Source organism: Triturus cristatus, chromosome 5_1, assembly GCF_964204655.1.
Source record: "Triturus cristatus chromosome 5_1, aTriCri1.1, whole genome shotgun sequence".
Lineage (NCBI taxonomy): Eukaryota > Metazoa > Chordata > Amphibia > Caudata > Salamandridae > Triturus > Triturus cristatus.
In genome coordinates this window covers 313,965,971-313,993,211 of record NC_140587.1, presented here as the reverse complement: position 1 = coordinate 313,993,211, position 27,241 = coordinate 313,965,971, and the positions used below count along the sequence as shown (strand labels likewise).

General features: G+C 41.6%; 1 protein-coding gene across 1 annotated transcript in view; it reads right to left on the bottom strand.

Moving 5' to 3' along the window:
- The window catches only part of SNTB1 (syntrophin beta 1), a 478,004-nt gene that overhangs the window by 185,842 nt on the left and 264,921 nt on the right, over positions 1-27,241 (bottom strand). The window contains exon 2 of the mRNA XM_085605038.1: positions 22,748-22,964. Coding sequence (XP_085461164.1) covers positions 22,748-22,964 — 217 coding nt within the window. The remainder of the gene's footprint in view (positions 1-22,747; positions 22,965-27,241) is intronic.

Sequence of the window (27,241 nt, the reverse complement as noted above, 5' to 3'; positions counted from 1 at the left end):
TTCTAATGCGGTTATCAAAAATCCACCTTTACCACTGAACTAGACTTTTGATAAACATTGAAAAGGACGTTTAAATGGTATTTCAAAGTTATGAAAATATACCTATAGTCACAAAGAGTATTCTTCATAGGGAAAGCTATATTTACATCTAGAGTGAAAACATTTTCAGCTCATCACTGTAAGGACATGTCAGATTTTTCTACAATATGCAACAAATCCTGAGGGAGACTAGGCAAACTTACTGGTGACTTTCTATAAAAGTAGTTTTTTCTACATGGCAGAGCATTTTTCTTCGACATCTGATACGGCAGCGTTTGAAGATGAAACTCACCAGGCCACAGTGGTGAACCTGGTGCTATGTTTTTTCAATCATGCATGTAGGTGGCTCAAACATGTCAAACCCACTGTAGGGGAGGTGGCCTGCTTGCTGTAAAAATATTGTCGAGGGCACAATTGGTTGCCCTTCCATAATAGTTGTATTCTAGTGTCCGTGTCCTGATAATTCAATGGATGTCAAGGGTTGCAGTGACTTGTCCACTTTGCGGGTACAGCTTTACATTGGTGTGCTGTAGTTTTCATTGAAGCAGGTACTCATAGCCATTAAGTGTTGCAGAAGCAAAGTAAAGAAAGAACAACGGAACAAATGAAAAAGGTTTCACAAGAAATTATAATTCAAGTTAAAAATCCAGGAAATGAAAATCTTAGTAGTTTTAAAGATTGACGATATTCATGTTCTTATGGGGTCGACGCATGTTCACATTTGACAAAAATCTCATGTCTGTCCCAGTGGGAACGGTGGTTTACCAATAAAAATGTTAGGCTATTTCAATGCCTGTTTAGAATTGGGTAACAGACATGTAATTGGGAAAGGATATATTTCTATAAAAGGTGACAGTGTAATAGGCTGGCCACACCCGAGACTGTTAGCAGCTACATTGAACCCCAATGCCAGTCCACAAGTGCAGATTCAAGAAGTAGATCAAAATGTAATAGATTACGGAACAGATTTTGAGCAGTTATTTCAGGATAAACTAGGTTGTCCCAAAAGCTATAATCACAACATAAGATTAAAGAACACAGTACCTACTGCCGCAAAAGTTAGGCTAATTCCAGTTGTCATACAAGATTGTGTTGCTGAAGAACGACAAAAACCTTAAGACCTTGGGTTGATAGAGTCAGCAGAGGCCACAAAGTGGTTGGCCCCTACTGCCAGGAAGGCAAGTGGCAAGGATCACTAATGTATAGATATGACAGCACTCAATCAAAACGCCACTGTGGATAGATTTCCGCTCCCCAAAACTGATGAAATTGTAACAACACTGGCTAGGGCAAGGTATTTCATGACTTTCTTTTTAATAAGATATTTTATTGCATTTTAAAATTTAGCATGCACATCAGCATCCGTTGGTACGTAAAAGAAAATGATATAGAGCAGAGGATACAGTGAGCACCCACACATCATATGACAAATTACAATTGTGCCCGCAATTTGGATACAGCGTCACTCATTAGCAGTTGTAGAGCAATTAAGCCAGTCTCCCCCGACTTTAACTTGCTTCTCAGGACAACTCCTCAATTTATGCACAAATTGTTCCGCCTTGTCCCAACTGTCCATGCCTCGAGTCAACTTAGTTATTGACGGGCTAGTTCGGATCTCCAATGTTGAGCAATGTCCCTCTTAGGTGTGAGAAGGCCAATGGCCATCTATGTTCTGGTATGCCTCTATCTCCTCATTCATCCATCGAACCCAACAATACCAATCTGGGTTCTGGTATTATGTGTCTGTTCATGACCTGTGATAAAGTATCGCTTATTCGGTTACAGTATCGATGTATAATCGTGCAATCTCATATCGTATGGAAGAAAGTTCCCTATTCCACCCTACAGCCCAGGCAGCATGGCTCAAGATCCTGTTTCATCTTGCTCAGTCTTGTGGGGATGCAATATAGCCTATGTAAGTTGTAACAAGGACATTTTCATTGAGACTGCCAGTACACTGGGAGCTATTGTGGCCCATACCCAGTCCCTATCCTCCAGTACACCCACATTCCGCTTCCATTGTTCCACATCCCGCTCCCATTGTTCCTCATCCCTCTCCCATTGTTCCACGAGTGCCAACATGGGGTCTGGAGTGTTGTTCACTAGTGTAGTATGCAATCAGGAAATCGCTTTCCCACCCAGTCGAGCCGATGTGTGTGCCTCTATAGGATTGTGGGTGGATAGGGTCTTTAAGCTGTCGTAGTGCATTTCTAGTACGTCTTAACTGTGGTAACAATAAAACTGCATTTTATGCATGTCATATGTGTCTGACAGTTGTTGCAATGTGACTATAGAGCTTCCCTCCCAGACGTCCCCCAGCTTCGAGATCCCAATGACATCCTATTTACGAAAACCGTCTAATTATGTTTAGGGAGAGCTTTTTGTTTATAAAGGCAGTAGAGTAGGTTGAAGATACCATACTCTCCAGAGCCATCATTTCTATGGCCATTGGTATGTGATGCTAACTGCAATCAGCCAGTCATTAACCCCTTCGCTGCGGCGTGAATTCCGCCGCAGCGCTGAGGGGGTTTGGGGGGGTTGACGGCGCCGCTGTGCTCATGACGGAACCACGCCATCATGAGTCACGGGTGAGCTGTGCTTATGACGGCGTGGTTCCGTCATGACTCCACCCACTGCGCTAATCGCCCACACAGGCGGGGAATTAGCGCCGCGTGGGAGGAGCGGCCGCCAACGGCCGCAGCATGACGGAACCACTCCGTCATGAGCACAGCGCACCCGTGGCTCATGACGGAGTGGTTCCGTCATGAGCGGGGAACGGGTTAATTGGTGCCATCCAGCTAGCCCAGTAGTAGAGTTGGATATAAGCAAAGCCCAGAGCACTCTTGTAAGGGCCAGCCACAAGCTAGCGGAATGTGATTCTCAGCTGCCCCCCAGCCCACATGACTCAGATCTACAATGAGAGCGTTTTAAAATTAAGAGAGGGACTTAAAATTATACAATCAACAATGGTCAATATAAATATAAAAAAATACTTCCATAATATTAAAATTTTTAAAAACAAATTATTTCATTGAAGTGGTGCAACATCAAGCGAGTCGCCTCTTATCTTACGTACACTATATTTCAGAAAAAGAGGTTTGAGCAAAAAGCGCAAAGCAGGGCAGGTAAATAAAACATGGTCTAAATTTTGCACAGACTTTTTAAATAAATCACAAATTTGACTATTGACGATTGTTGCGCTTGGAAGAACGATGTGGGAATGATGATCCATGGGAAATTTTGCAGCATGTACAGCAGTTCTGACAATTATGCCAATTTATATAAAGCCTCTCTGCCTGCTATTGTAAGGGGTACGGTCTCCTATGTAGGCATGTTGTGACGAGTTTGAGAACAGAGAGGTGTGCCGCACAGGACCCAGGCTAAGTGCCTGAAAGGTGATATGTACATGTGCAGATACTTAAAGTGCTGGTCTACCCAGAGTAGGTCGATCAAGGTCTTTATGCCATTGTGTGTTCCACTTATTGGGATGTATGTAGATTTATTCCAGTTAAACCTGAGGCCAGATGCCTCTGTAGAGATTTGAAGAATTTGCAGTAAACTAGGCAGTGAGGCCTCAGGTTTGCTAATGTATAACAAGACATCGTCTGCGTAGAGCGATATTCTATTGGCCAGTTGGTACCACCATCGAATACTGCTTAGTTGGGTTTCTTGCCTAATCCACTCCACCAGTGGTTCCATGACCAAGGCAAAGAAAGAGGGGTAGCGGACACCCCTGTCCCGTGCCCCCGTTGATGGCAAAGAGGGGGATAGTACCCCATACTCTCTGACCCTCGCCCAGGGTTTAGAGTACAAAAGTGCTATGTATTTGTGAAAAAGAGGGCCAAAATTCATGCGTTCAAGGTGGCAGAACATGAAGTTCCATCGGACCAAGTCGCAGGCCTTCACAAAATCGAATAGGATTTATTGATGGACAGTGCTATAGCGTTATTGAGGCATTGCAGACAGTGGCCATGGGCTGTGTTCTAGCATAAACCCATTTTAGTCATGGTGTATAATGGTTCTAATTACTTTTACTAATCTGTTTGTGAGGACTTTAACTAGGATCTTAAATTCTAGATTATTTAAGGAGATAGGCCTATATGACTCGCATTGTCCAGTGGTTTCTGTGGCTTCAAGAGCACGTATATTATTGGTCCGCACAGATCGTTAGGAAGTTCTCCAGCCTCTGAGGCTGGTGCGTACAGCCCTGCCAGCGAAGGGGACAAGCGCAAAGCATATTTCTAGAAAAATGCGGTTGGATTCTCATTGGGATCCTGAATATAACTCCTGTTGGGAGTGAGCCGATGCACTGCAGTATTTCCTCCTCGGTAAATGGCTCCACCAGCACCCATCTGTCTGCTTCAATAGGAAAGTTTACCACCTTATCCCCACCATATATCTTATATTGGGTGGCCGTGTAAGCAAGTGATGCCATGTCTAATAGTTTTTGTCAGAGGGACAGTCGCAACATTTCCGTCAAGTGACTCATGTGCTTTTCCTGGGACTCGGCTAGATGTGCTTCAGCTGCAGATATTGCTGTTTTTAGCGCTGTGATTTTGTTTTGCCATCGTGTTATGGCAGCAGAGTGATACACTTTCACCTAGGTCCTCCCAGAGTGTGACTGGGGGAGTTGACCGTGTTTTTGTTGAGTTTGAAATAGTCAGAGATCTGTTGTCTCAGAAATTCGCTGAACTCGACATCACAGAGCCACCAGGAGCCACAGGGCGCCACAGACCAGGCTTTCAATTGCCTTCTTGCTGTAGTTGTATCCATATTGAGGCATGATCAGTTAGAATGCAGGAGAGAATGTGGAGGCCCATCAGCCTGTGTGTGTCTATGGAAGGCACAAAAAGTGGTCTATCCTATAGGAAGACTTATGGGAGTGGGAGTAGATTATGAACCCTTTAACTGTTCGGTGTAGCAGGCACCATGTGTCCCAGACTGGGCCCATATGTTATACAAGAAGGAATGGTGAGGCTGTGTGCTGTTGCATAGCCTAAGGGGCCATAATAGAGTTGAAATTGCCCCCCATCATTACTGTATGTCCCACTGGGGAGCGGAATAACATGTTGGTGAGAGTTTGAAGTGTTTTGTTGATTAGGATAGGGGCAAAGGGTATAGACCGATGCAATGGTCCGGTAAGTCTCACTGAGTTTCCCTTCGATCACCACAAACCTGCCCAGGTCATCGTGCTGTTTTTTGACTACTTGTCGCAGCAAGCGCTTATGCAGCAGAATGGTATATCTTAATTTAGTCGCCGCAAGACAAGGTGAGGCAATGATTACTAAACAAGTTGGTTTATTGCATTAGGAGTGCGGGTGGGTAGTGTCTCTTAAGATACCGGAATGATTTTATTATTCAGGCCATCAACATTCCAGGAAAGTATTTCAAATGTGTTTGTCATGGGGGCTTATTACATATGCCCATGGCTAGGTGGATGCTTGTGTACTGATGTACAGGGTGAAAACATAAACTAAAACTAACTAAGTTATGAAAAGTCCCAACTCCCCCCCCCTCCCAACACTTCTAAGCGGGAAGGATACATCGCTCATGCCCAACTAGTAAACTTTGTGTTATGAGGAAGGTAGCCCTAGTAGCGCTCGAAGCCCAGCAATTTGTTCAAGGATGCCATTGTACAGCGAACCTTATTGTGTTTCATAGACCTAGATTCAACTAGAGCGCTTGGGAGGCATACTAATAAAAACACCCCCGTCTTACCCGGATGTAGAATAACACCCTTCACAGCGATCTAAACACAGGAGGATACTGATAAGTCATTTGTCTTCCTGGTCTGAACATGGTAAGGATGCTGCTTGGAGGCCTGAAGTGGCAGTTTGTACTGATCACAAACCACTGAAGGAACTGTTTATGAGGAAGGCATTAGACTATCTTTTCAAGAATAAGGAGGTGGGCGATTGCTTTCCAAGAGTATCATTTTTTAAAAGAATACATACCTGGAGTAGAACATTTTCAGCAGATTGTTTGCACTCTTAGTTGCAAGTTATGATAAGGATGATATACAATATGAGTTCGTGGATGAAGATGTGTGTGTGTGAGGTCACCATGGGTACTGTACCTGAGGAGCATTGGATAGTTGAAATGGAAAAGTATGCCATTATTCCAAAGATAGTGGATTCTGTTCAAGCTAAAAAAGTTGATTTGTTAAAATAATATTGGTTCATGGAAAAAAGTGAATTGGCACTTGACAAAGGCCAGAGGAGTAAGCTAGTAGATTTAGTTCGTGAATGTCACATGGGCATAGTTAAGATCAAAGAAAGGTAGCAGGCTAGTTTTTGGTGGCCTGGAGTAGATATGGAATTTGAACGAACTGTCATGGGATATTTGGAATGTATTAACAGTGTCAAAGTCTTGGTCACTAGCCACTTTCCCATGCTATGCAGGAAGCTTCCCAACTATCTTTGGGATGAAGTTGGTATTGAAATAATTAGACCTTTGAAGGGAGAAAATGAACACCTTATCTAAAAGTTTTATTGGCTCTGTACTCCAGGTGGATAGCAGTAGCCTGTGTGCGAGATATTTCTTTTTCAGGGGGTGAAGTTTCTAATAGAAATATTCAAGAGAAGGTTCCTCTAAATGAAGTTTGTAAGAAAATTGATCACAATTTTGTTCTGGTTTCTGGTGTGATTGAAGAATATTTTAAATGCTGCAGCATACAACAGAAAAAGAGTTCCATTATATCACCCCCAAACCAATGAAGCAGTGGAAAGATTGAATAAAACTTTGAAGGAGACAATACAATTAGGTAGAGTTAATAGTATGGATTGGTGGAAAACTTTACAGCAAAGGAATCACTACATATTGCTTGACTCAACATTCTTCCAAAAGAAAAACTCCTTTTGGGAATTTTTAAAGAAAGATCACCAAGTACCATCCTGTGTCCAGGGTAGATGAGTTTGGAAAAAGGTCTGAAATTCGACGAAGTGGGTGAATGGAGAGAAAGTGAGCTAGAGTTGCAGTCTAAAAGCAAGGTGCATTTTGACAAGAGGAAAGGTGTGAAAGATGCATATGTCAAAATAGGTGAGAGGTCAAGATTAGGGCACCGGTAGAATGTATAAGTGGTCCAATTTCACAAGGGCTTTGACGACAGCGAAGATATTTCAAACTGATTATGGTAGGATCGGGAAGAAAAAATGCACGGTGGTTCTTGTTTCAAATAACTCTAGAATGCCAACAGTTGGTAATGAAGAAAGGGACTAGTACCTACATAATGCTAGAATAAGCAGTGATGCTAAAAGCAAAGCTGTAGACAGGAAAAGCTCTAGATTGCACAAATGTCCAGTTTATCTTGATGACCATGTCAGTAAGTAACTTCAGTGTATGTAGGTTTAATTTCTTTGCAGGTTTTTTCTGTGTTCATTTAGTTTATTCCATAATTGTGCATTGGTTTTTTTCGTTTCAACTATTGTGTTTAATTTTTGAAAGAGGGTAAAGTGTGATGTTTCACTTTCCTTCAGTTCTGTACACATTCTATCATAGAATGTACTTACGTGGGAGGAATGTTGGTATTTGACTTGGGTGTCGGTTATTGGTCCCTGCGGACGGCTGAGGTGTTATTAATAAACATCTCCTACTTCTATACAAGATTTGTCTTTTACTGCTTCTATCACCTTGTTACAAAAGACAAATTATTTTTAAAAAATCTTGCACAATGTGTGGTACTGTACTCACACGCTCACCAGACTGAGCACAAGTTCAGTGCTCCGGTGGGTTCATCACTGAAAATAAAAGAGTTGTCTTCTAGAGGGTAGCCACTTTAGTATTAAATATATAATCTATATAATATATCAATTCATTGACATATCATAATTCCAAAGAGACCAGTAACCCTTACATTTCAGATTGTTGGTATCAGTACAACAAGGACGAGAGAGCTATGCTGGACTTTCCAGCTATTCTCTCGAAGACTGCTTATTGGAAACAGAGGGATACTGATTTCAGAGAACAATGCCACCCTGTCCAGGCCCCCTCAGTTATGCTGTTAAGTGTCTTTCTTCAGCTGCTTTTAATAGCTGGGCATTGTGTATTCTGGCGCAGCACAGCGGTTTCACACATAGAATGAACAAGAACCAATGGACTTGCTGCCAAATTGAAAAAAGAAAATCAGTCCACAATCATACATCAGTTTCAAATGCAACCTCAAAGGCCAAAGAAATACATGTAGCTTGGCCTTTCTCTCTGCTCAGAGGGCTATTGGGCGTTTGGGGTACCTATCTGCCTCCCATAGAGCCTTTCCATTGAAATGCATATGGGATAATTTTACATCTGAAAGTAAACTCAATCATCACATTGTTTGTCACATTCGTTTCTTTATCTCCAATATGTATATATGTAGATCTATATAGTGCTAACACAGCCAAAAGACAGTGGAGCACCGTGTATGTATTTTATACAGCAATCCTTTTTTATTACTTTTTCCCAAGCATTGGCAAAGTCAAAAGGTCTTGCTTTAATGTGCTAAACAGTGTCTGTTCAGGCAACAAATGCATACAGCATTTTAAAATGCTTGTGTTTACAAGATTTAGCACCTTAAACTGAGAACTATTAACTTTGCCAATGCTCGTTTCCTTAGCCCTGCATGCCTTCTTGTCTACAGTACTATAAAAAAAATCGATACACAGTATTTTCCTGATGACAGTGCATCAGAATAAAGGGTAGATTGTAAACAGGCATGCACAAGGCTTGTGATTTGAGGACGTCTTACAAATTAACACAATGTTCTTCACTTCCAAGGGTAAACAATCTCTTTTTTTTTACTTATCAAAAAATTATCTTTCAAGTCCTGTGGAAATCGCGACTGGATTGAAAATGTGGTTTTGCTGGTCTGCAAAATAAACCCTTTTTCGGTAAACAAATTTCGACAAGTAAAACCTAGCAGAATGTGTGCAGGGAAACTACTGCACATTCCGGGATCTGAACATTGCAAGGGGCAAACATATTTGGTTTTACTACATTGTCCACCACTCAGAAGAATGGAACGTAGAATAGGGAGGAAATACCACTCACAGTAAATACCTCCAAACTCCTGACAAAGCCCTAAGTGAGAGAAGAACGCAGTTTACTACATTGCTTACTGAGAATGCACAATCAATACACTCATTTTTTTGCAGTATATTTATGCGATATGTTCTGCTTGCAAAACTAGTTTGTGCCATTCCTTTTTATAAAAGCAACAAGTGCAATAAATATATATGATCCTTTTTTATATTGCTTTCAATTTTACATATTATGGCAATAGATGATACAGATGATAAGCTGTTTTATTATGGCATGTTCTATTATTTTATGTTAGGCTGTCTTCTTAAATATATCTTTTGTCGTCTTAGATACGGTGTCAAGTAGGCGCGTGGGACTTTAAGGTCATTCATTCTGTTGAGGTGAAGAAACAATGGCGCAGATGTTGAACACTTATGGGGGTTATTGGGGAGATTATTGGGGCATGATTGCCACTCAGTGCTCACTAGTCTCTGGCCCGTCTTCAGTGATGAAGGAACTCAAGCACAGTGCTGTCCCTGTTGTTATGGAAAATATTACTTTTATCAAGGTCTTGAAAGGTGGTCACCAGAAGGACAGGGCCAACTGGGCTCCAAGATGGCCGCATTCTCTGAGCGCTATGGTGTGCACCCCTGATCAGCAGATTTGCTGTCTGCCCACGGGCCCTAGGGAACTATATCAGGTGTGAACATATGAGGGGTATAGGTGAAGATCCCCAATTTGAGTGAATTTTTTGTTCCAAGTGATGACTGATTCAGTGAACTAGAGTGCCCTCCGGCCTTCCCACTGGAAGCTTCAGGGCCTCAACTGCCTGTTGTCCTGCAGTGTAACCAGGAGCCTACAGAGAGGCATTGAGTGAAGGATCAAGTTGTGGAGACAGAAATCTCCATGTGGTGGGGGCACTATGACCTCAGGGACTTGTCCTGTAAACATCATCTTGGCGAAGTGACTTACTGTTGTATATATCAGGAGTGCAATGGTTGTATTGAGCTCACGTTCTGGTTGTAAAATGCACATGAGCTTGACACTAGGTTGAGCTTTGTCTACTGTTTGTTATTGTTTAACTGTGTTAATGTTGAACGCATGTTGGGGAGATGCGTGCTTGTCTTACGGGAAGTTGGTGTTTATTCAAAAGGGTAAACAACGTTACCACAAAACTTTTTCCCCGCAGGGAATTACAACACGGTCGTTACAACAACCGCATTTTAATTCCGCATACCATTACTCCGCAAGTTGGAACAATGACTTGCAGAGGGGGGAGAAGGTGTTGGATTTGAAATCCAACACCTTCCCTTATGTCCACGCAGACTGGAGTTGGAATAGTAAATTAGACTATTCCAACATCCAGCTCCCCCTCCACAAGTCGTTGTTATGATTTGCGGGGTAATGGTATGCGGAATTACAACGCGGTCGTTGTAACGACCGAATTCCCTGCAGGGAAAAAGACTGCGGGATAACAAGGCATATTCGGGTGGGCACGTGGTTTGAAATGGTGGGCGGGGTAGATCTAGATGAAGGGGACACGTTGCTGGCATTCGTTGTGTACCTGGACATGAGTGATTGTACTAAATAAATGAAGCTTGCTGGATTCCTTCTTGTCTTCATTATTATTTCATGGATGTGCCTGGGGACACTTTTCCTACACTGGCAACGAGCGGGCACAAATCAACTTTATTACATTGGGAAGGATTATCAATATTTCCTGATTGGGCTGTTTTGATGACGTAGCGGGACTGCTGTTTCCTGATTAGGGTTGTGCTGGATTGATGGTGCAGAGTGCGTATTGGCGCCTGTGTTTTTCCGGATCAGAGTTTAAGGCTCCTTCCTGAGTGCTGAGGGCGGATTGGCTCCTGTGCTCCCTAGATGTCGAGTGCAGATTGGTTCCTGTGCAGAGCTGTGGCTCCTTCGTATTAGCGTGCCTGGCGTTCCTGGTATTGCCGGTATCTGGGCACATTTGTTGCAACAATTTGCTCCTGTGCTTTATCTTGACCTGACGTTCAGAGTATCAGCCTTCAGAGTGGCTTTACTATCTTCAGAGTGCCACGCCCATTGTGAACTGGGCATTTTCAATATTGTTGTCATATTGGTACTGTTGGCTTCTCTTTAGTACATTATTTGGAGGCACGGTATAACTTTTTCAGCAATATTTTCATCCAGGCAGGATTTGTGATCTTTATTGTGCATCTTATCTTACGGTGATGCGGACACCTCCATGTGATGTATGACAACGGTGTCTACTTCCATTATTTTCCATTGTAATACTTGTGTTGTCAGTTTAAATAATGTCAGGAATTGTTTACCTTCTTCATTTCTTACAACTCATGAGCAGCCACCTATGGACTGGGAAACGTGGGAAGCATTTTTTTTTAGCTTACGTGGAACTATTGGAAGGGGATGACTGTGGTGCGGAGAGAAAATTAGCGGTTTTTAAACATTGTTTAGGGCGGCAGAGGTTTGAAAGAATTTACCCCTTTAAAAATTTCCAGGAAATCTTGACGTGTTTCAGTATGCATCTGAACAGTCATGTATAAGAAGTGGTAAGAAAACCAATATAGTAATGGAAAGGTTTACATTTTATTCTAGACAACAACATGATATTGTGTCTATAGAAGAGTATGTATCAGCACTTAGATTATTGGCAGTGACGCTTGATTTTGAGCATATCACTTCTGCACAAGTTTTAAGGGATCAAATTCTTATGAGAACCAATAACAAAAAGAAACAGGACGATTGTGGACTACTACAGAAATGTCTCTTATTGTCGCTATTGAAATTGCAAAAGCCATTGAACATTCTAAAAAAGTTGCGTAAGAAATAAGTGGCAAACCAGATACCGATGTCCACGTAGTAACAAAGTCAAGTGTTGGTAAGAATAGGAAGAATATCTAGCAAAGAAATGACACAAAATCTGTGTGGCAAAGAATTTAGGGGAAGTGAGTTTTTTTTGCTATAGACGTGGCAGTGGTTCACATTTAGGTAATTTTTAATGATGTCCAATTTTTAATAAAATTTGTTCTAAGTGTAACAAGAAAGGTCTTTTCAACAAAGTGTGCAGATCGTTGCCCAAGAAAGTTAATCTTGTAAAAGAATGTAACAATATAGAATGTGATTATGATAATTATGATCAAGATCTGAACACTGTATTAAATGTAAGTGATAGTAAAAGTAAGAACTTTCCATTGTGTACGGTTGCTAATAATGGGGAAAGTCTTACTATTTTAGTGGATTCTTGTGCATGGTATACAATCATATCACATGCTATTGTAAAAGAAAAATGGCCTAACAAAATTTTTTTCCTCATGATGTAGCACCTTGGGGTTACACTGGTCATAAGATTGATTTAGTGGGTTATTTTTGGGCAAGTCTTGTTTTTACAGGAAGGCATACTCGTGGGAAAGTATATACGGCGAGAAATGGTCAATCTAAGTTGGGTTGGTCGCACCAACAGGAGTTGGGCATTAAACTTGATCTCAGAGCTGACCCTCCTGTATGCATTGTAGGCAATTTTGGCAAAGCCTTAGGGGGAGGACATGATGGAAGTGCGCAATCAGATGATGTCATACAGGTATTACAAAGAATGTTTCCTGAAGGGTTTAGTAAAAGATTAGGAGACTACCAAGGTTTCAAACACCGCATCAGGTTATGTGATGGTGCTGTTCCAACACGTCATAGAGTTAGGAATGTAGCCATAACGTATAGGGGAAAACTCAAGGAAATGCTACAGGATATGTGCAAGAAAGGCATTATCGAGCCTGTGGAGTTGTCCCCATGGGTTTCTCCGGTGGTCATTTCGGGGAACCCTTCTAGCAAATTGAGATTATGTGTTGATTTGCGCAGTCTAAATGGTGCTATCTGACTGGATGCCCCCTCCCCAATCTGCACAAGATGGTCACCATCTTAGCTGGTGCTGAGAGGTTTTCAACTTTACACTTGGCTAGTGTGTACCATCAAAGAAAATGAATCAAAAAAATCATACAATGCGGTGAAGGTTTGCATAGATTTTATCGTATGCCATTTGTACAAGCAACTGCTGCATCTGTCTTTCAAAGACTTATGAAAGAAACAGTGGAAGGTACGATGAAGCAATAGCTTTGGTAAGAGTGCAGAAGAAAATGATGTCAATTTAGGTAATTTTTTGGCAGCATTATCTTCTAAGGGTCTTACTCTACATCCTGAGAAATGTAAATTTAAAAGACATGAAGTGGAGTACCTCAGACATCTTATTAGTGGGGTTGGAATTAAATCAAAGCGTAATCATGTGGAGAATATCATGAACACAGCTACTTCTAATTGTAAAGAACAACTTGTAACATGTCTCGGTTTAACAGAATTGTATCCAAAATGTATTCCGAATTATGCCTCTATAGTAATACATTTTAGACCTTTGTTAAAAAAAAATGCCAAATTCGAATGGTGCGACAGCATGACAGCTGATTTTAAGGCATTGAAATCATTAATAATTGAGGCACCCTTGTCTCAAACCTTTTGTTATAAGCAAATAATCCGTGGTTATGGTGGATTCCAGTATTTGTGGTTTGGGTGGTGCTTTGATGCAAAGACATTGTGAGAAGGAGTGGATAGTAGCATATGCTTCAAGAGCTTTATGTGATGCTGAAAAGAATCACTCTATAATTAAAAGGGAGTTGTTTGGGGGTGTGTGTGTGGAGCAGAGCATTTCAGAATGTTCTTGTGGGGTACCCAGTTCATCATAAAGACAGATTATAAACCTTTAGTCCATATGACGGCGCCTGGTGGTGGTCATGCTATATCAGCAAGGTTGGCTAGATTGGCTTTCAGTATCATGTTGAATATGTACCTGGGAAAAGTAATGTGCATGCAGATTGTATGTCCAGACTACACTTGTCTGATGGTGAACTAATGGGTAGTGATGGTGATGATTGTGAAGTGGCTTTTACCTTACATGATATCTGAGTGTGGATATGGAACATCTAATAATACAGGAAGCTAGATGGGAAGAGGAGACGAGGAAGGATTCGGAATTGGATCAAGCCATTGGGTGTGTTAAGAATCGTTGACTAGAGGAAAGGAAGATTTCAGGAAATGTAATGGGTTACTATAAAGTGCAAGAAGAATTGGCTGTGGAAAATGACACAGTTGTTAGAGAGGACAAATGTATACCGCCTTTTAATTTAATGGATCTCGTAGTAGATATTGCTTATGAGGGAAACATGTGCATTTCAAGTACTAGAAGATGTGTCAGGGTGAATCTTTAGTGGCCAAGAATAGATACTTTTATTGAACATTGGGTAAGAGCTTGTAATGAAACTGCATCAAGTGACAAAACTGCTAGAGCATTAGTTCTTCAACCTCAACCTGTTCAATGGCCAGAAGCTCCATGGCAGAAACTAGAGTTGGATATTATTGGCCCATTTCATGTTCCATCTAGAAAGGAAACATTTGGTATAGTCATAGTCTACGACACTCTACTCCACTCTTCGCCATTTCACTCTTTTGAAACTCCACGCAACTCTCCTCTACATCACACATTTTTAGCCATACTGAACACCAGCCATACTGAACACCAGCCACACTGAACACTAGCCACACTGGGGTATGACATGGCTAAAACACATTGGCAAAGCCAAAAGCTCTTGCATAGGCAAGACCTATTGGCTTTGCCACTGTTTGTTTCTCAAGCAGCTTTGCAAGAGTCTTTCTGAGGAGCCTGGAGGGTGACCACGTGTGGCACTTTTAGACTTTTTCTGTGATTGGCCTGTTATATACCCGTAGAATAGGGGCATTTATGCACCTCTTTGGGTTGCAGGTCTTGGGAATGTGTGCCCAGGGTGGGGGAAGGGTAGGGTCAATCATTTTACTATTCCAATTTCATTGCCCCTTCTCTGTCATTATCACTCCATTGGCTCTATTAAGCCTTTATCTATACTCTAGGGAAGGAATATCTTGAATGCAAGAAAGTTCTACTCTCATTGTGGTTATCGGTGCCCACTGAGCTCGGTTTGGTAGGGCCCGTAGAGTGATATGCGTTTTCCTCGATTGCAAGATGAATCTGCTTATAAAAAGGTTTAATAAATAAAGCAGGCAATAAACTGCTAAAAACACATTTGGAAGCACATGGCCATTTGGAATCAGACTTTAGCCCTTCTCGAAGTTCTGATTCTACCCACATGTAGGTGCGAGAGAGGTTGCTCAAGATCATAGTTGTGATGCTTTGTGACCTCTGAACTGTATTTGATTCCATTGACCTGAGCATCTCTCTCTAAAATGGTTCCAGTTGTTCCTTCTAATAAATGACACATTTGGCCAAAAATAGTTGTACAGCACTTGTTAAATCGGTGTGTGGCACAGGATCCTCCCATGTTTTTTACTATCTTTCTGAAGCCATCTCATTATCTGCTGAAAGCATGTAGTAACTTTCCATATGTACATTGATGGCAGTCATCTGATTTTGACTGATGATCACTAACTGGATGCTAAAGCCCTGTCTGATAGTGGAGTATATTAGTGAGTGGATGCATGGAAGCTGGCTCAGAATAAACACCAGTGAGACTGACCAGGGATAGGCTCCAAAGCATTCATAATGAAGCTGAATGAATTACCTAATGATTCGACCTTGGGTGACTACAAGACCTTCAAAGAACCAAAACTTGTATTGATGGTATTTTTGATGGATTGCTAACAGTGGAGGGACCTGTTAATAAATTGACGAAAACCTGTTGCTAGTATTTCCGCTTTTTGAAAAATTGCAACCATTTCTGATGGAAGAAAATAGAGCACAAACAGCCAGGAGCTTAAAAGGCTCCATGCCTGATTACTGTAGCACCATCATTTAAGGCCTTGAATCTTTTGATTCAGAATTATTCAACTCAGATGATGTTTGGGCTCAATTGTTATGAGTACCACATTCTGGAGACTCCACTGGCTCCTGACTGCACATAGGTTAGATTTTGTGCTCTGATTAGGATCTTCAAGATCATTTGCCAAAATGACTTGGCAAATGGGAAAATCAGACCGTACTCCTATATTTTGATCAGATTATTGAGGTCTCAGGCAGAGAATGGTTGATGGTCCCAAGGATTAAACAAACTATGCTGAATGAAAATCTCGAGTTAGCAAGTGCCAAATGATGGAATTAGCTTTGCTTAGGTCTTTAAAAAAGCTCTTATTTGACAAAATTCAGGAGTAGACTGAGAATATTTATTTTTAGACCATATACTTTCTCTTGTCTGGTTGGACTTGTCATATTAACAACGCTCTACTGCCTTTGGGGTGGTAACCTGGGGAGTGCTCTTCGGTTGCTAAGGGTAAAATTATCCTTCTGGTTGACACTGCCCTGTTGGTCATGGGTTGGATAGCATTGGTCAAGATGATAATGCTTCAGCGATTACTATTTTATTTAATCAAACCTCCTTTTTCCACTTGCCCTGGTACTTCTTCTGAGAATTGGATATGGCATTGTGTGATTTTCTTTGGACTAAGGGCTGCCGGCATGTTGCACTGTCTATCCTTAAACTCCCTGTGGAGGCTGGTGACCTGGGACTGTGAACAGCATTACCTAGCAGCATAACTCCAGTGGCCTGCTCAGTGGCTGACGGGTCACTCCCTTTCTGCGAGAGACCAACATAAGGAACTCTGGTACTGCCTCTAAAATCCACTTGCTCTGTTGCCCCCCTCCGGCTGTTATCCAACCCGCTGTGCTGCCTTTCGCGTTCACAAGCACCTAATAGGCATAGATCTCCCTCTATCAGATCTGGAATCGTAGGCCGAGCAGAATACTATCACCATCTCAGATCTATTGTAAACATTTGAGGGCTTAGTTTAAGATCCCTTCCGGTCACTTGCTCACTGACGCACAAATTAGATGATCGCAGAGAATCCTGTTTATGGTGAACGACTTGGAACCCCCTACCTATGCGTTGACTCAAGTGCTCTATACTTTGGGGAACAGTACTCACCTTGTTGATGGCTTTATAGAGAGCATCTCCAGCACTCGGATCAAGCCAGGAGTTCCCTACGGGAGAAGTGGGAAGGTGACATATGTCGCCCATTTCACAATTCGGAATGACAAGCGATTCCATTACATCCCCATAGAGTGTCCTGTAATTCACACTTTAACCCCTTCAGTGCCCGCCCCTTTCCCCGCCCAGTGCCGGCCGTTGCATTAGCGGGCGGGGTCTATGACGAGCTGGACTCGTCATGGGCACAGCGCCACCGCGGCCCATGACGAGTCCAGCTCGTCATGGGCACTGAAGGGGTTAAGTATATCCAGTTCAACATTCTTAAAAGAGTGTATCTCACCTCATGTTGCATCTCTAAGATTTATCAGGTGGCATCATTGCCTTCCCCTCGGTGTCGATCTCCAAACACAGACCTACCTCAAATCCTAGGGTTGTGCGGGTCGCTGACCAGCTACTGGCCTCCGCGGGGTCACTGGCAGTCAATTGAATAGTTCTCTAGAAGAGTTGATACTAGGACTTTTTCCCCACCCTTACTCAGATAAGGCCTTAAATACATTTTGGGGTTAGACCCTTTTACTAGCTGAACAACACATTACAATGTGTTGGAAGGACCCTACTTTGCCAATGGAACAGGCCTGGGGCAAAGAGTCACTCCTGGCTGTCGTTATGAGTGCTTCCATTTACATAGGGAAGGAAAAGAGGGCTTATATAAACATCCCATTGCTAAGGATTGGGTTTCCATGGTTGAAGCAGTTATTTGACGTATCAAAGATGATACACACGCCATAAATACTCCCCTGATGCTGCATTAAATTACTGGTCGTTTTCATCTGTACGGTTCTTCTAGTGTAACCATATCTATAATGTTTTTTTCAGGTATTGCAACCTATGGTTCATTCCCTTGGACGAGTCTGTGATACAGGCAACTGAACTTTATTTTATGAAATTGATCATCAATACGGATGGTTGTCGAGAGGGATGGGTTGGATATATGGGAATGGGGTGGGACTGGGAGGATGGCAACTTTGGGTGTTTGCACTGCAGGAGGGATGGTAACGTTAAACAGACAAAAAGGCATGTTCGACACACTGGTTTTCAATTCTACCTTTATTTTATTTGTATACTGCATCAATATTGTTAAATGCTATATTTATCCAAATACTGGCAAGAAAAAATATTTAACATGAAAACAGCACTCTACCAACCATGGTTTCAGAGCCTTATAAATGCCTTTTGACTTGACTTGACTCATCACGCCGCCCAATATGGGCAAGTACAACAAGCCCTGTCTGCTTCATGTCCCTGCTTCAGACTTTTGCCGAACTTAGATTGCAGGAAAACAACAGCCGTTAAAGCCCAATTTCGAAACCTTCTGATTGGCTGAGATCATGTCAGCAAGCCAAAGAAAGTATAATACTACTACTACTACTACTACTAATAATAATAATAATAATAATAATAAGTGTCAGCACCACCATCATCATTATAATTTTTATTAACAATTATTATTATTAACGTTTATAATAACAACAGGTTTCAATGTCAGTTTACAGTCTCATCCCAGCGGTTGTGAAAACCGCTTCAGATGTGTGTTATTTATTTCTCCTGGGTTGACTTTACACACCAAAGCAATTGGCTCTGTACTCAGAGAAAAACAATTGCTTTATGAAAATGCAAAGTAAACCAGACCAATAATGAAGCAATGATAATGCAAAGTAAGGCAGACCAATAGATGCAGATGGGCCAAAGCCCTGTATTCTGTTTAACCTAACGGGTCTAATCTCTAAAGGGAGTAATAGGATGAATCACAGAACCCAGTATTTGCATAGGTAAACCTGAGCTTCCTTTCTATTACTGGGTTGAGATCAAGGCACTTCCCTGCAGGAGGCACAAGCTAGGAGACAACACGACCACTGCAAAACAGTTGAAAGAGAAAGAACGCATGGTGTGATTAAGACATAATGTATGCCTGACACGAAATAAGGAGCATTTTGAATATGAGTATTTGGGTTTGGGCCAGGTATGGGCAGACCTCCTAACATTCTGGATTCACAAAGAAATATGGTTGGATATGAGACTGGTGCAAGGGCAGGTACAGGCGTTTAAGGTAACATCTTTGGAGGGTTGGTAGACCCTTAATATCAGCATGCCCGTCCCTCCACCCACAAGACTCATTGAAAGCTATCCACACTAAAGTAGTGGGTGCTCACCCACAGATGTAATGGCCGTGGAGAGTTTGTTGAGAAATTATTGAGGGGAGCAGCCACTGGCCTCCTGAAGATCACATGACAGGGATAGGTGTCCTTTGTAAATCAGTTGGGACCTTCTTTTTTGGAATTGGTAACTTTTCAATGGGTGTAACCTGCAGTTGTGGTCACAGAACTTTAGTGCATCTCACTGTGAACTGAAAATAGGAGGGGGTGGCACTTTCGTGCCCCCCTCCTAATTTTGATTTGGAATGACACGCAAAATCCTTTTTGTAATTCAGAAAGGCTGTTCATAATCACAAGAGGTGTGTGGTACAGTAAGAAATGCCTTTTTGTGGTCACAAACCCTGTGATTTTGCAAATTACAGGGTTTGTGACCACAGAATCCTTTCATAACTCTGGCCCATATTTATGTAAACGATGTCTGAAGTGAATAAGAGGGACAAAAGATACACCCTCCTGGACCTCACCCAGTGGTTTTTAGGAAATACTCCAAGACCAGACAGTTCATTGAATTGCCAGAACTGTGAGACTTTGGAGAACAAGTGGACTGTGTGTTACTGATACTTAATGCAACTACTTCTATAGCCTCAGACATCCTTCCCCACAATAAAACCACTTTTAACACATCTGCTGACCATCCCCCAGGTCTTTTTCTTGTGCGTTTGTCATGTTTATTTCACGTCTGAGACACAGCAGATTGTCAGGGTGGTGAATTGAATCTTTACACAATGCCACAGGCAGTAATCGGAATCAACTGCAAACTCCAAATGTTGTAATACTTTTCAATGCCTCATACTAAACGAGTGCCACAGAATCTGTGGCTCTACTGCAGCACCAACAATTCATGGATTCTTTTGTATTTTAGCCTTTTTTGACCCATCCCATATTTTTTACCCATTACAACTGGGGGGATCATCTTTAGCACCCGCCATGGTATGTGACTTTGAGCTTTACTAACATAAACATGTATGAATTTCAAATGAGCAACCAACCTTGATCTGCTTTGCTGAACACTCTATTTTTAGGAAGTGCTTATACAAAGACCAGGATACAGGACTGAAACCATCTGGAAACCTGCACTAATGCGCCACATGATGGTGTGTAGTTCAGAGGTACTTTTAGCTCACACTCATTGGACCATATGTCTGGCTAACTGCTGTGACAATGTGCATAAATTATAAACCAATTTAGAATCTAAGGTATAATAGGCCAGATTTCACACACAAGCATGCGTGCATGCATGTGCACACATCCAATTGCAACAGTGCATACATACACCAGAAACAGAAAAGGTTGAGTGCTACAAGGCTACACAAATGCAGCACTGCACTCTACCAAAGTCAGGTAACAATAATGACAAACAGTCTCTGAACAAACGCTAAAATAACAACCATATGTCTGAATTACAGATGTGCTCAAGAGATGATGGAACTGGAGACATGTGATCCAATACTCTTTGAAAACAATTTGTCCTGACCTCTGTAAAGATTGAATAAATCATATTTGATTGACAAAGCTATATGTTGAAACTGCACTGCTCGGGGCACAATTATGGGATGGGTTCATGAGTTTTGTGCTGCCAATATGTAACAGGCATCTGAAAGAGAATATGGTTAGAAGGTCTCAGAGCAAACCTCTATAATCTAGGAGTTTAAATATCAAATGCACTTAAAGATGGTACTTTCGAGCCTGGTTCCTAACACACTTATGACAATGTTTGCAATTCGATAAATTCTACAAATGAAAGATCTGAGAAATGTACTGCTTACACAAATTAGTCACTAGAAAATGCCACTTTGTATTTAAAGATATAATTGTGTCAAAAGTAAAAGTATGATTCGCTTTTATGTTCTACATTCTATGAGCTTTAAAATATTTCAGAACATAAGTTCATACTGGAGTATTACATTTATTTCATTTATAGAGTTTTATATAGCGCGGACTTGACCCTTGGGTATTCGAGCGCTTCACAGTTACATGTGGAACATTTGTAATACAGTGCGGATAACAGCATTAATATATATAATATTCCTGTACATGATTTTTATCAATTTCTTTTACAAAGTGTAATAGTATTTCTATACACATGGTTCTGATGTCCTTTCCGAAAGTTCTCCATCAGACACTTGCCCGGTCGATGTTTGGGTGTTAGTTACGATGCTAAGGTGAACAGTCTAGCCTATAGAAGGAACTTGCTCATTAGGAAGATCTTTGCTTCATTCTTGAATGTTGCTATGTTTGGAATTTTTCTAATGTTTGGGGGGAGTGAGTTCCAGATTCTGGGGGCTGCTCCGGAGAAAGCTCTGTCATACGTTTTCTTCTTCCGAAAGATGGGTGGTTTCAGCAGTAACTCTTTGGCGCTCCTACCTGGTTTGCTTCCACCCGAAAGCTCTATTTTCTGAGCTAAGTACCTCGGAGATTTGTAGTGGAGCGCTTTGTGTGTGGTACATGCCAGTTTGAATTGAATTCTGGCTTCGTATGGTAACCGGTTTAATGCTTTTAGGTGTGGGGAGATATGATCGAATTTTCTGGATCCAGTAATTAGTCTTGCCGCCGCATTTAGACATGCTTTTAGGGGAGATTTTTTAAAGTCCTGTTAAAGTTGTACATCCATATTCAATCCTTGAAATAACCAAGGATTGGGCTGCCAGTTTGAGGTCCGTTGTGGAGATGAGAGGTTTCATTTTTCTAATATAGTTCAGGTGAAACCGGGCACTTTTTGTCATTGATTTGATGTGGGCTTTCATGTCTAGGTTTTTATCAAGCGTGATTCCCACTGATTTTGCAGAATCAACCAGTTTAGGTGTGCAGTTTAATGCTGTGATCAGTTTGGTCCATTCCTTCACTTCTGTGGGTTTCTTCGGTGGTGATATTAATAGGAATTCAGTTTTTTGTGCGTTTAGTTTCAAATGATTGCTAGATAACCAGTGTAATGATATTTTTAAGGCCTCATTCATTTTCTTAATGTCTTCCAGTGATGTTATCTTGATGTAGATCTGAGGTCATCTGCGTACAACATTATTCTCAGTTTATAGTTTCCTTAGCACCAACAGGGCTGTATCCCGACCTACTCATTCTTCCATTAACGCACCTACTAAATTGTAAGGTCCTTTCATGCAAACCAAAATGTTGATGCTAAATATTGATATTTATAGTTATAAGGACTTAATGAAATAGGAAAGATGGGTACGCAGGGATAAGGAAATTTAGTTGACTGATAAACATTTAACCATTAAAGAAATGTTGGTATAAATCACATTAGATATTGCTAATTTCCTACTCTTTTGGGCGCATCTTCATCTCATCACCATCATATTCAACTAACTTATTTACTCAGAGATTTATCCAAAACTATTTAAATTTGAGGAGCCATTCATGACTGGATATATTTCATCATCCCATATATATGATTATGATATAGAAGCAATGGTTCATATGGCTAATTCAGAAAAAGAAAACATTACATTCAAGATACCAATCTTTAATAGAAGACAAACATGCACATAAAAATTGCGATCTGAGGTGGCTGGAACAATACAGGCATCTTACCTGTTTTCGGGATCAGGCACAGTGAGGTTCTTTGTCACAAAGCACATTCTGAGTGGGATACATTTCCGGTCCCCTTGGATGGAGATCGATAATGGTGAAGGTGGATCAGAGGAGGCACTTCCTAGCCGAGGCGATTCAGGCGGAGGGGTTTCCCACCCAATCTCTGACACCGGGGAACCTTTCTTCACATAAGGGGTTGCTTCTCTCATATACTTCACTGTAATAAAACACAAGGAGTTGTTGATGACAATGTGCATGTAGAACCAATATACATTGCTGAACAGCAATTTTGTGAGTGAGGAAGTGTACCACAACTTGAGGATATTCCAACTTTCATGTGTTTATCCTTTAAGGCTATTATGCAAGTTTCTAGCTATGGCAGACAAATAAGATTAGAGCTTTTTAAATGTGTAAGTCACTGAGGGGAAATGGATGCAATATTTCACTCAAGGGTTCCTATAGTTGCTTCATCAACAAATTATTTTCAGAGGATTGACTGATGGTGTTATGAACAGGCAAACCAACACATGGAAATGTGTAATGTTTAGTCCATTGAATATGACTTATCGTTCATCACGTGTTTTTTAACTTATTACTTGCATGCAAATGTCCCTCTGATATTTTACAATCTGTTCAAACATCAACAAACAATTCAATGTTCTTTCCAACAATCTGCCATGAAATCCCCTTGAGCCTGCATGCAGTACTTTTTCACTTCAACTCTATAACGATAAGATTTTAAAATTTTAAAATATTAGGATTTAAAAAAGAATTGGTGGCTGCTTCGTGTCTTATATTATATTTATATTTAATGTCCACAATTCAATTCCACAAGAAAAGGCATGCGTTGAAATATGTCCTCAGGATGTAAAACTCATATTTGATATCCGAATATCTTCAGGCAAGTCACTCTGCTTTACCAATCACCTCTAATGCATTTCCTGAATAACGAGTTACCAACAATGTATAATGTCAGACAAGTAACAAATGAAGGAGGCACTAGATCACAGTGGAAATGTGGAACAACAAAATTATCCCATCATAATACCGACTCCCACTTTATCGTCAAGATAAGTAGATTTGGAGTTGAGAATAGTAATTCCATGGTATTTGGATTTATATACAGGGAACCTAGCTAAAATGCAACAGAGCAGGGTAATGTCTCTAATAGTTTTGAATGTTTTGCATCCCGAACTTAAATGAATAAAGCTAGCTTTCTTGTTAAAAATAGAAGCAGGAATGGAACGAGGGTTTTTGACATCACATGGCACCTCTCACCTGCAATCTCGAATCTGTTACTGCCCCCTGCTGGTGGAGCACTGGTCCTTATGAAAAGTACCAATATGCTAACAGAAAATCATATTTTCATTCTTTGTTTTTATACGTGTATATTGTGTGTTTTGTTGCTGTGCACCAGCACAGTACTTTGAGGTCACTTGAGAGCCCAAGTGCAATGGCGCAAGTTACATTCATTTTCTCAGCATTAGATCTGGTGTCTTGCAATATTTGGTTCATATTGGGAATTATGGTGCTATAGTGATACAGTCCCTGTTTGTATTTCGCGTTTTACTTCCTCATACATTCCCTAAAGGTATTTCATTTTTCCAGATGTTGTATTTCTGTAGTTTTGTTGTTTTCATGCATCATATAATTCTTGTGTAGTGTGTAATGTGAACTGAGTCACCTCTAAGCAGTGCTTAATTTGTAAAAGAATAAGTGCAGCCCCTAAAGTTTTGCTCACAAGCCCACAGCCGGTGTTACTGAATGTCGCTGTGCCAAATACCAAGGGTGCACTGTCTTAATTACACTGCATGCCTCTTTAATCCACTTCCAGACACTATCTGCTTCTTTATCTCACTCTTGCCAGGTTCCTGCTTTCTCCCTTTGTCATATTTTTCTATATATCTCTTCTTTTTTATTTTTCTCTGTCTTGCTTTGGGTCAAAGTCTCATCAGGAAAAAAATTGCTATTCCCCAAAAATGAGTTCCGGTGTGCCCCACCTGCGACAAATTGCTAAAATGAAGCCCTGCCACTAGGGATCTAGGGGATTTTGGGTTATTATTTGCAGGGCATGAATGAGCGGTCTGGAGTTGAGGCTGAAGACAGTCTTAGTTTCTATCAGTAGGTTAGAACATTTTCTGACTACATGCTCATCCAATCCTTGACGTCTGTGCGAAGTGTGAGATGAATGCAACTGACATGTCTGTGCATTATAAGTATTTGAAGGGTATGGTGTCTTGGGTAGGTGGGAGTCCTAGTAAGCAAAAGGCATATTCTTTGTGGTGGTTTGAACGATGGAGGAGGGAGCTGGCCTCGAGATGATTTGAAGGATGGATATTATTTTTGAATTAATGTAGTATGTATTTGGTAATCTGAGGTTTCATTTATGTGATGGTGTATGTTTATAGAGATGCATGTTGTAGTCAACAGCAGTTGATATGAATTGTGGAGGGGAGGTTGTTGGTGTGTGTATGGTGGAGTTATGTTTAGAGTGACTGCATTGTGGTGATATCCGAGTACATACAGCAGTCTTCCTAAAACTGACTCCACATGTTGTCACCACTATCATTTTGATGGACAGCTGATTGACATTTTGCAAATGCAGCTGCGGCCCGTGCAGGTAAGAGCGGAGGGGCCGGGTGGGGTGGGGGCAGAATTTAGACTGACGACCAGGGAAAATTAATTACATTTTCCTCGTGGTTATCTGTCGAATCCCCCCTCCCCCAACCCGGCCCCACCAACCTTACCTGCACAGGTCGCAGCTGCTTTGGCTCCCATATCCCTGATCGTCAACATCTCTGAACTTCAGGCAGCTGAGTGCACTGACACTGAGCTGCTATCACTGTATTAATCCTTCTCAAATCTTCCAACAGCCTTTCCCTTTCCACACCGTTTCAGGAGGCATTACATTCCTATCCTGGAATGATGGATGGGAAGGTTTACAGTGCTGGGCCGTGTCTCAAATCCCAGATGTAATTTTCAGGTGGAAAGTTCTGCCCTAAAAACTTCAGGCTACAACAAGATCCGAACACAAAGCTGCATCAAGGTATAATAGAAACCAGCCGCGGCCCGTGCAGGTAAAAGCGGTGATGCCTGGTTGGGAGGGGGGGGGGGGGGGTGGATTCGCCAGACGACCACGAGTGAAGATTGAATAAATAATTAATTTTCCCTCTGAGTCCTCTGTCGAATTCGCCCCCACCGTCCAACCGCTCTACCCTGCATGGGCTGTGGCTGAGTTAATGTCCCTGGTTCCAGTATTTACCCAGAAGAAAACTGCGTTACAAGAGAAGTATAAATGGTGAGAGAATATAGGAAACATAGAATTAAATGTATCTAGAAAGGCTAATCCACAACACCATTAGTAGAGTGTTTGTAGTTCTATGTGCACATTTATCTGTTCCATTCTGTCCCTAGGAAATGGAACCTGGACTTTCTACCAGGCTGATCTTCAGTAACAACAACCTACACTGCTATATGGTTTTGAGAGATTTTAATGAGACTGATTGTTAACAGTGTTTTTTCTGTTCATTTATGTGTCCCACTAAGGACCGATCTGTCACCTCGCGTATGCTTCAGAGCCACCTTAGCGTCTCTTTGAGAACTGCATATACGGCTAACAAAAACATGCAGAAATTACAGAAAACCAGAAGGTTCTGCAACCACTTTTGCATTGCTTAGTCAGAACCAGATTTCAAGACTTCCCTTTCCCATATCTAAATATCCAGATTCCCCTCCCCACACATCATAACCTGTTGGGAATGGGAATCTGGATATTTATTTAGAGCTAGGTTCACATGCGTTCTTAATGTAGCACAAGTGGCGGCTGCTCCCTTTAGACAGTAGTGAGCACATCAATTACTTTCAAACTATTAAAATTAAAAATAAACTTATCTCTCTGCAGGCTGCAGCACACATTTGGATCCTGCCTTGCGCTGCTTGCTGAATAAAAGCATCGAGCCAATCCAAACACTGCTCTCTTGCTGCTTACAATGCTAAACAGCATAGGAGCAGTACTAGGATTGGCTGGAGCAGGCAATCACAGCGCTCCATCGAGGACCGACGGTGCTGTGCTTCAGCTTCTCAGCTGTTGAAGCAGAAGCCTGAACTGCGCATGTCAAGCTGGCAACAGTGAAAACACTGGCAAATCCGACATGCGCAGTTTAGTTAACACAGCCTGAACTGCTGCAGTGACGCCGGGAGAGGGAGCTCCGTCATGGCCCTGCCTCCTAATTAAGTCAGAGTGGAAAGTGAGAGAGTGTACTGTGTGTGTAGTGGATCGCAGTGGGGAAGTCAGGGGGGCAACGCCCCCACACTCCTATGCACGAACAGCCCCTGTATAACACTTTATGAGAGCCATAGACGGACATTATTACAATACAGCACTGAATGAGAGTCATCTCAATGCAGCCAAACTCTATTCCCACCTACCCCCTTTTAGAAAATTCGTCGACTACCTTTAAAGGGCAATCAAATACTCGTGTTTTAGCTTATTTT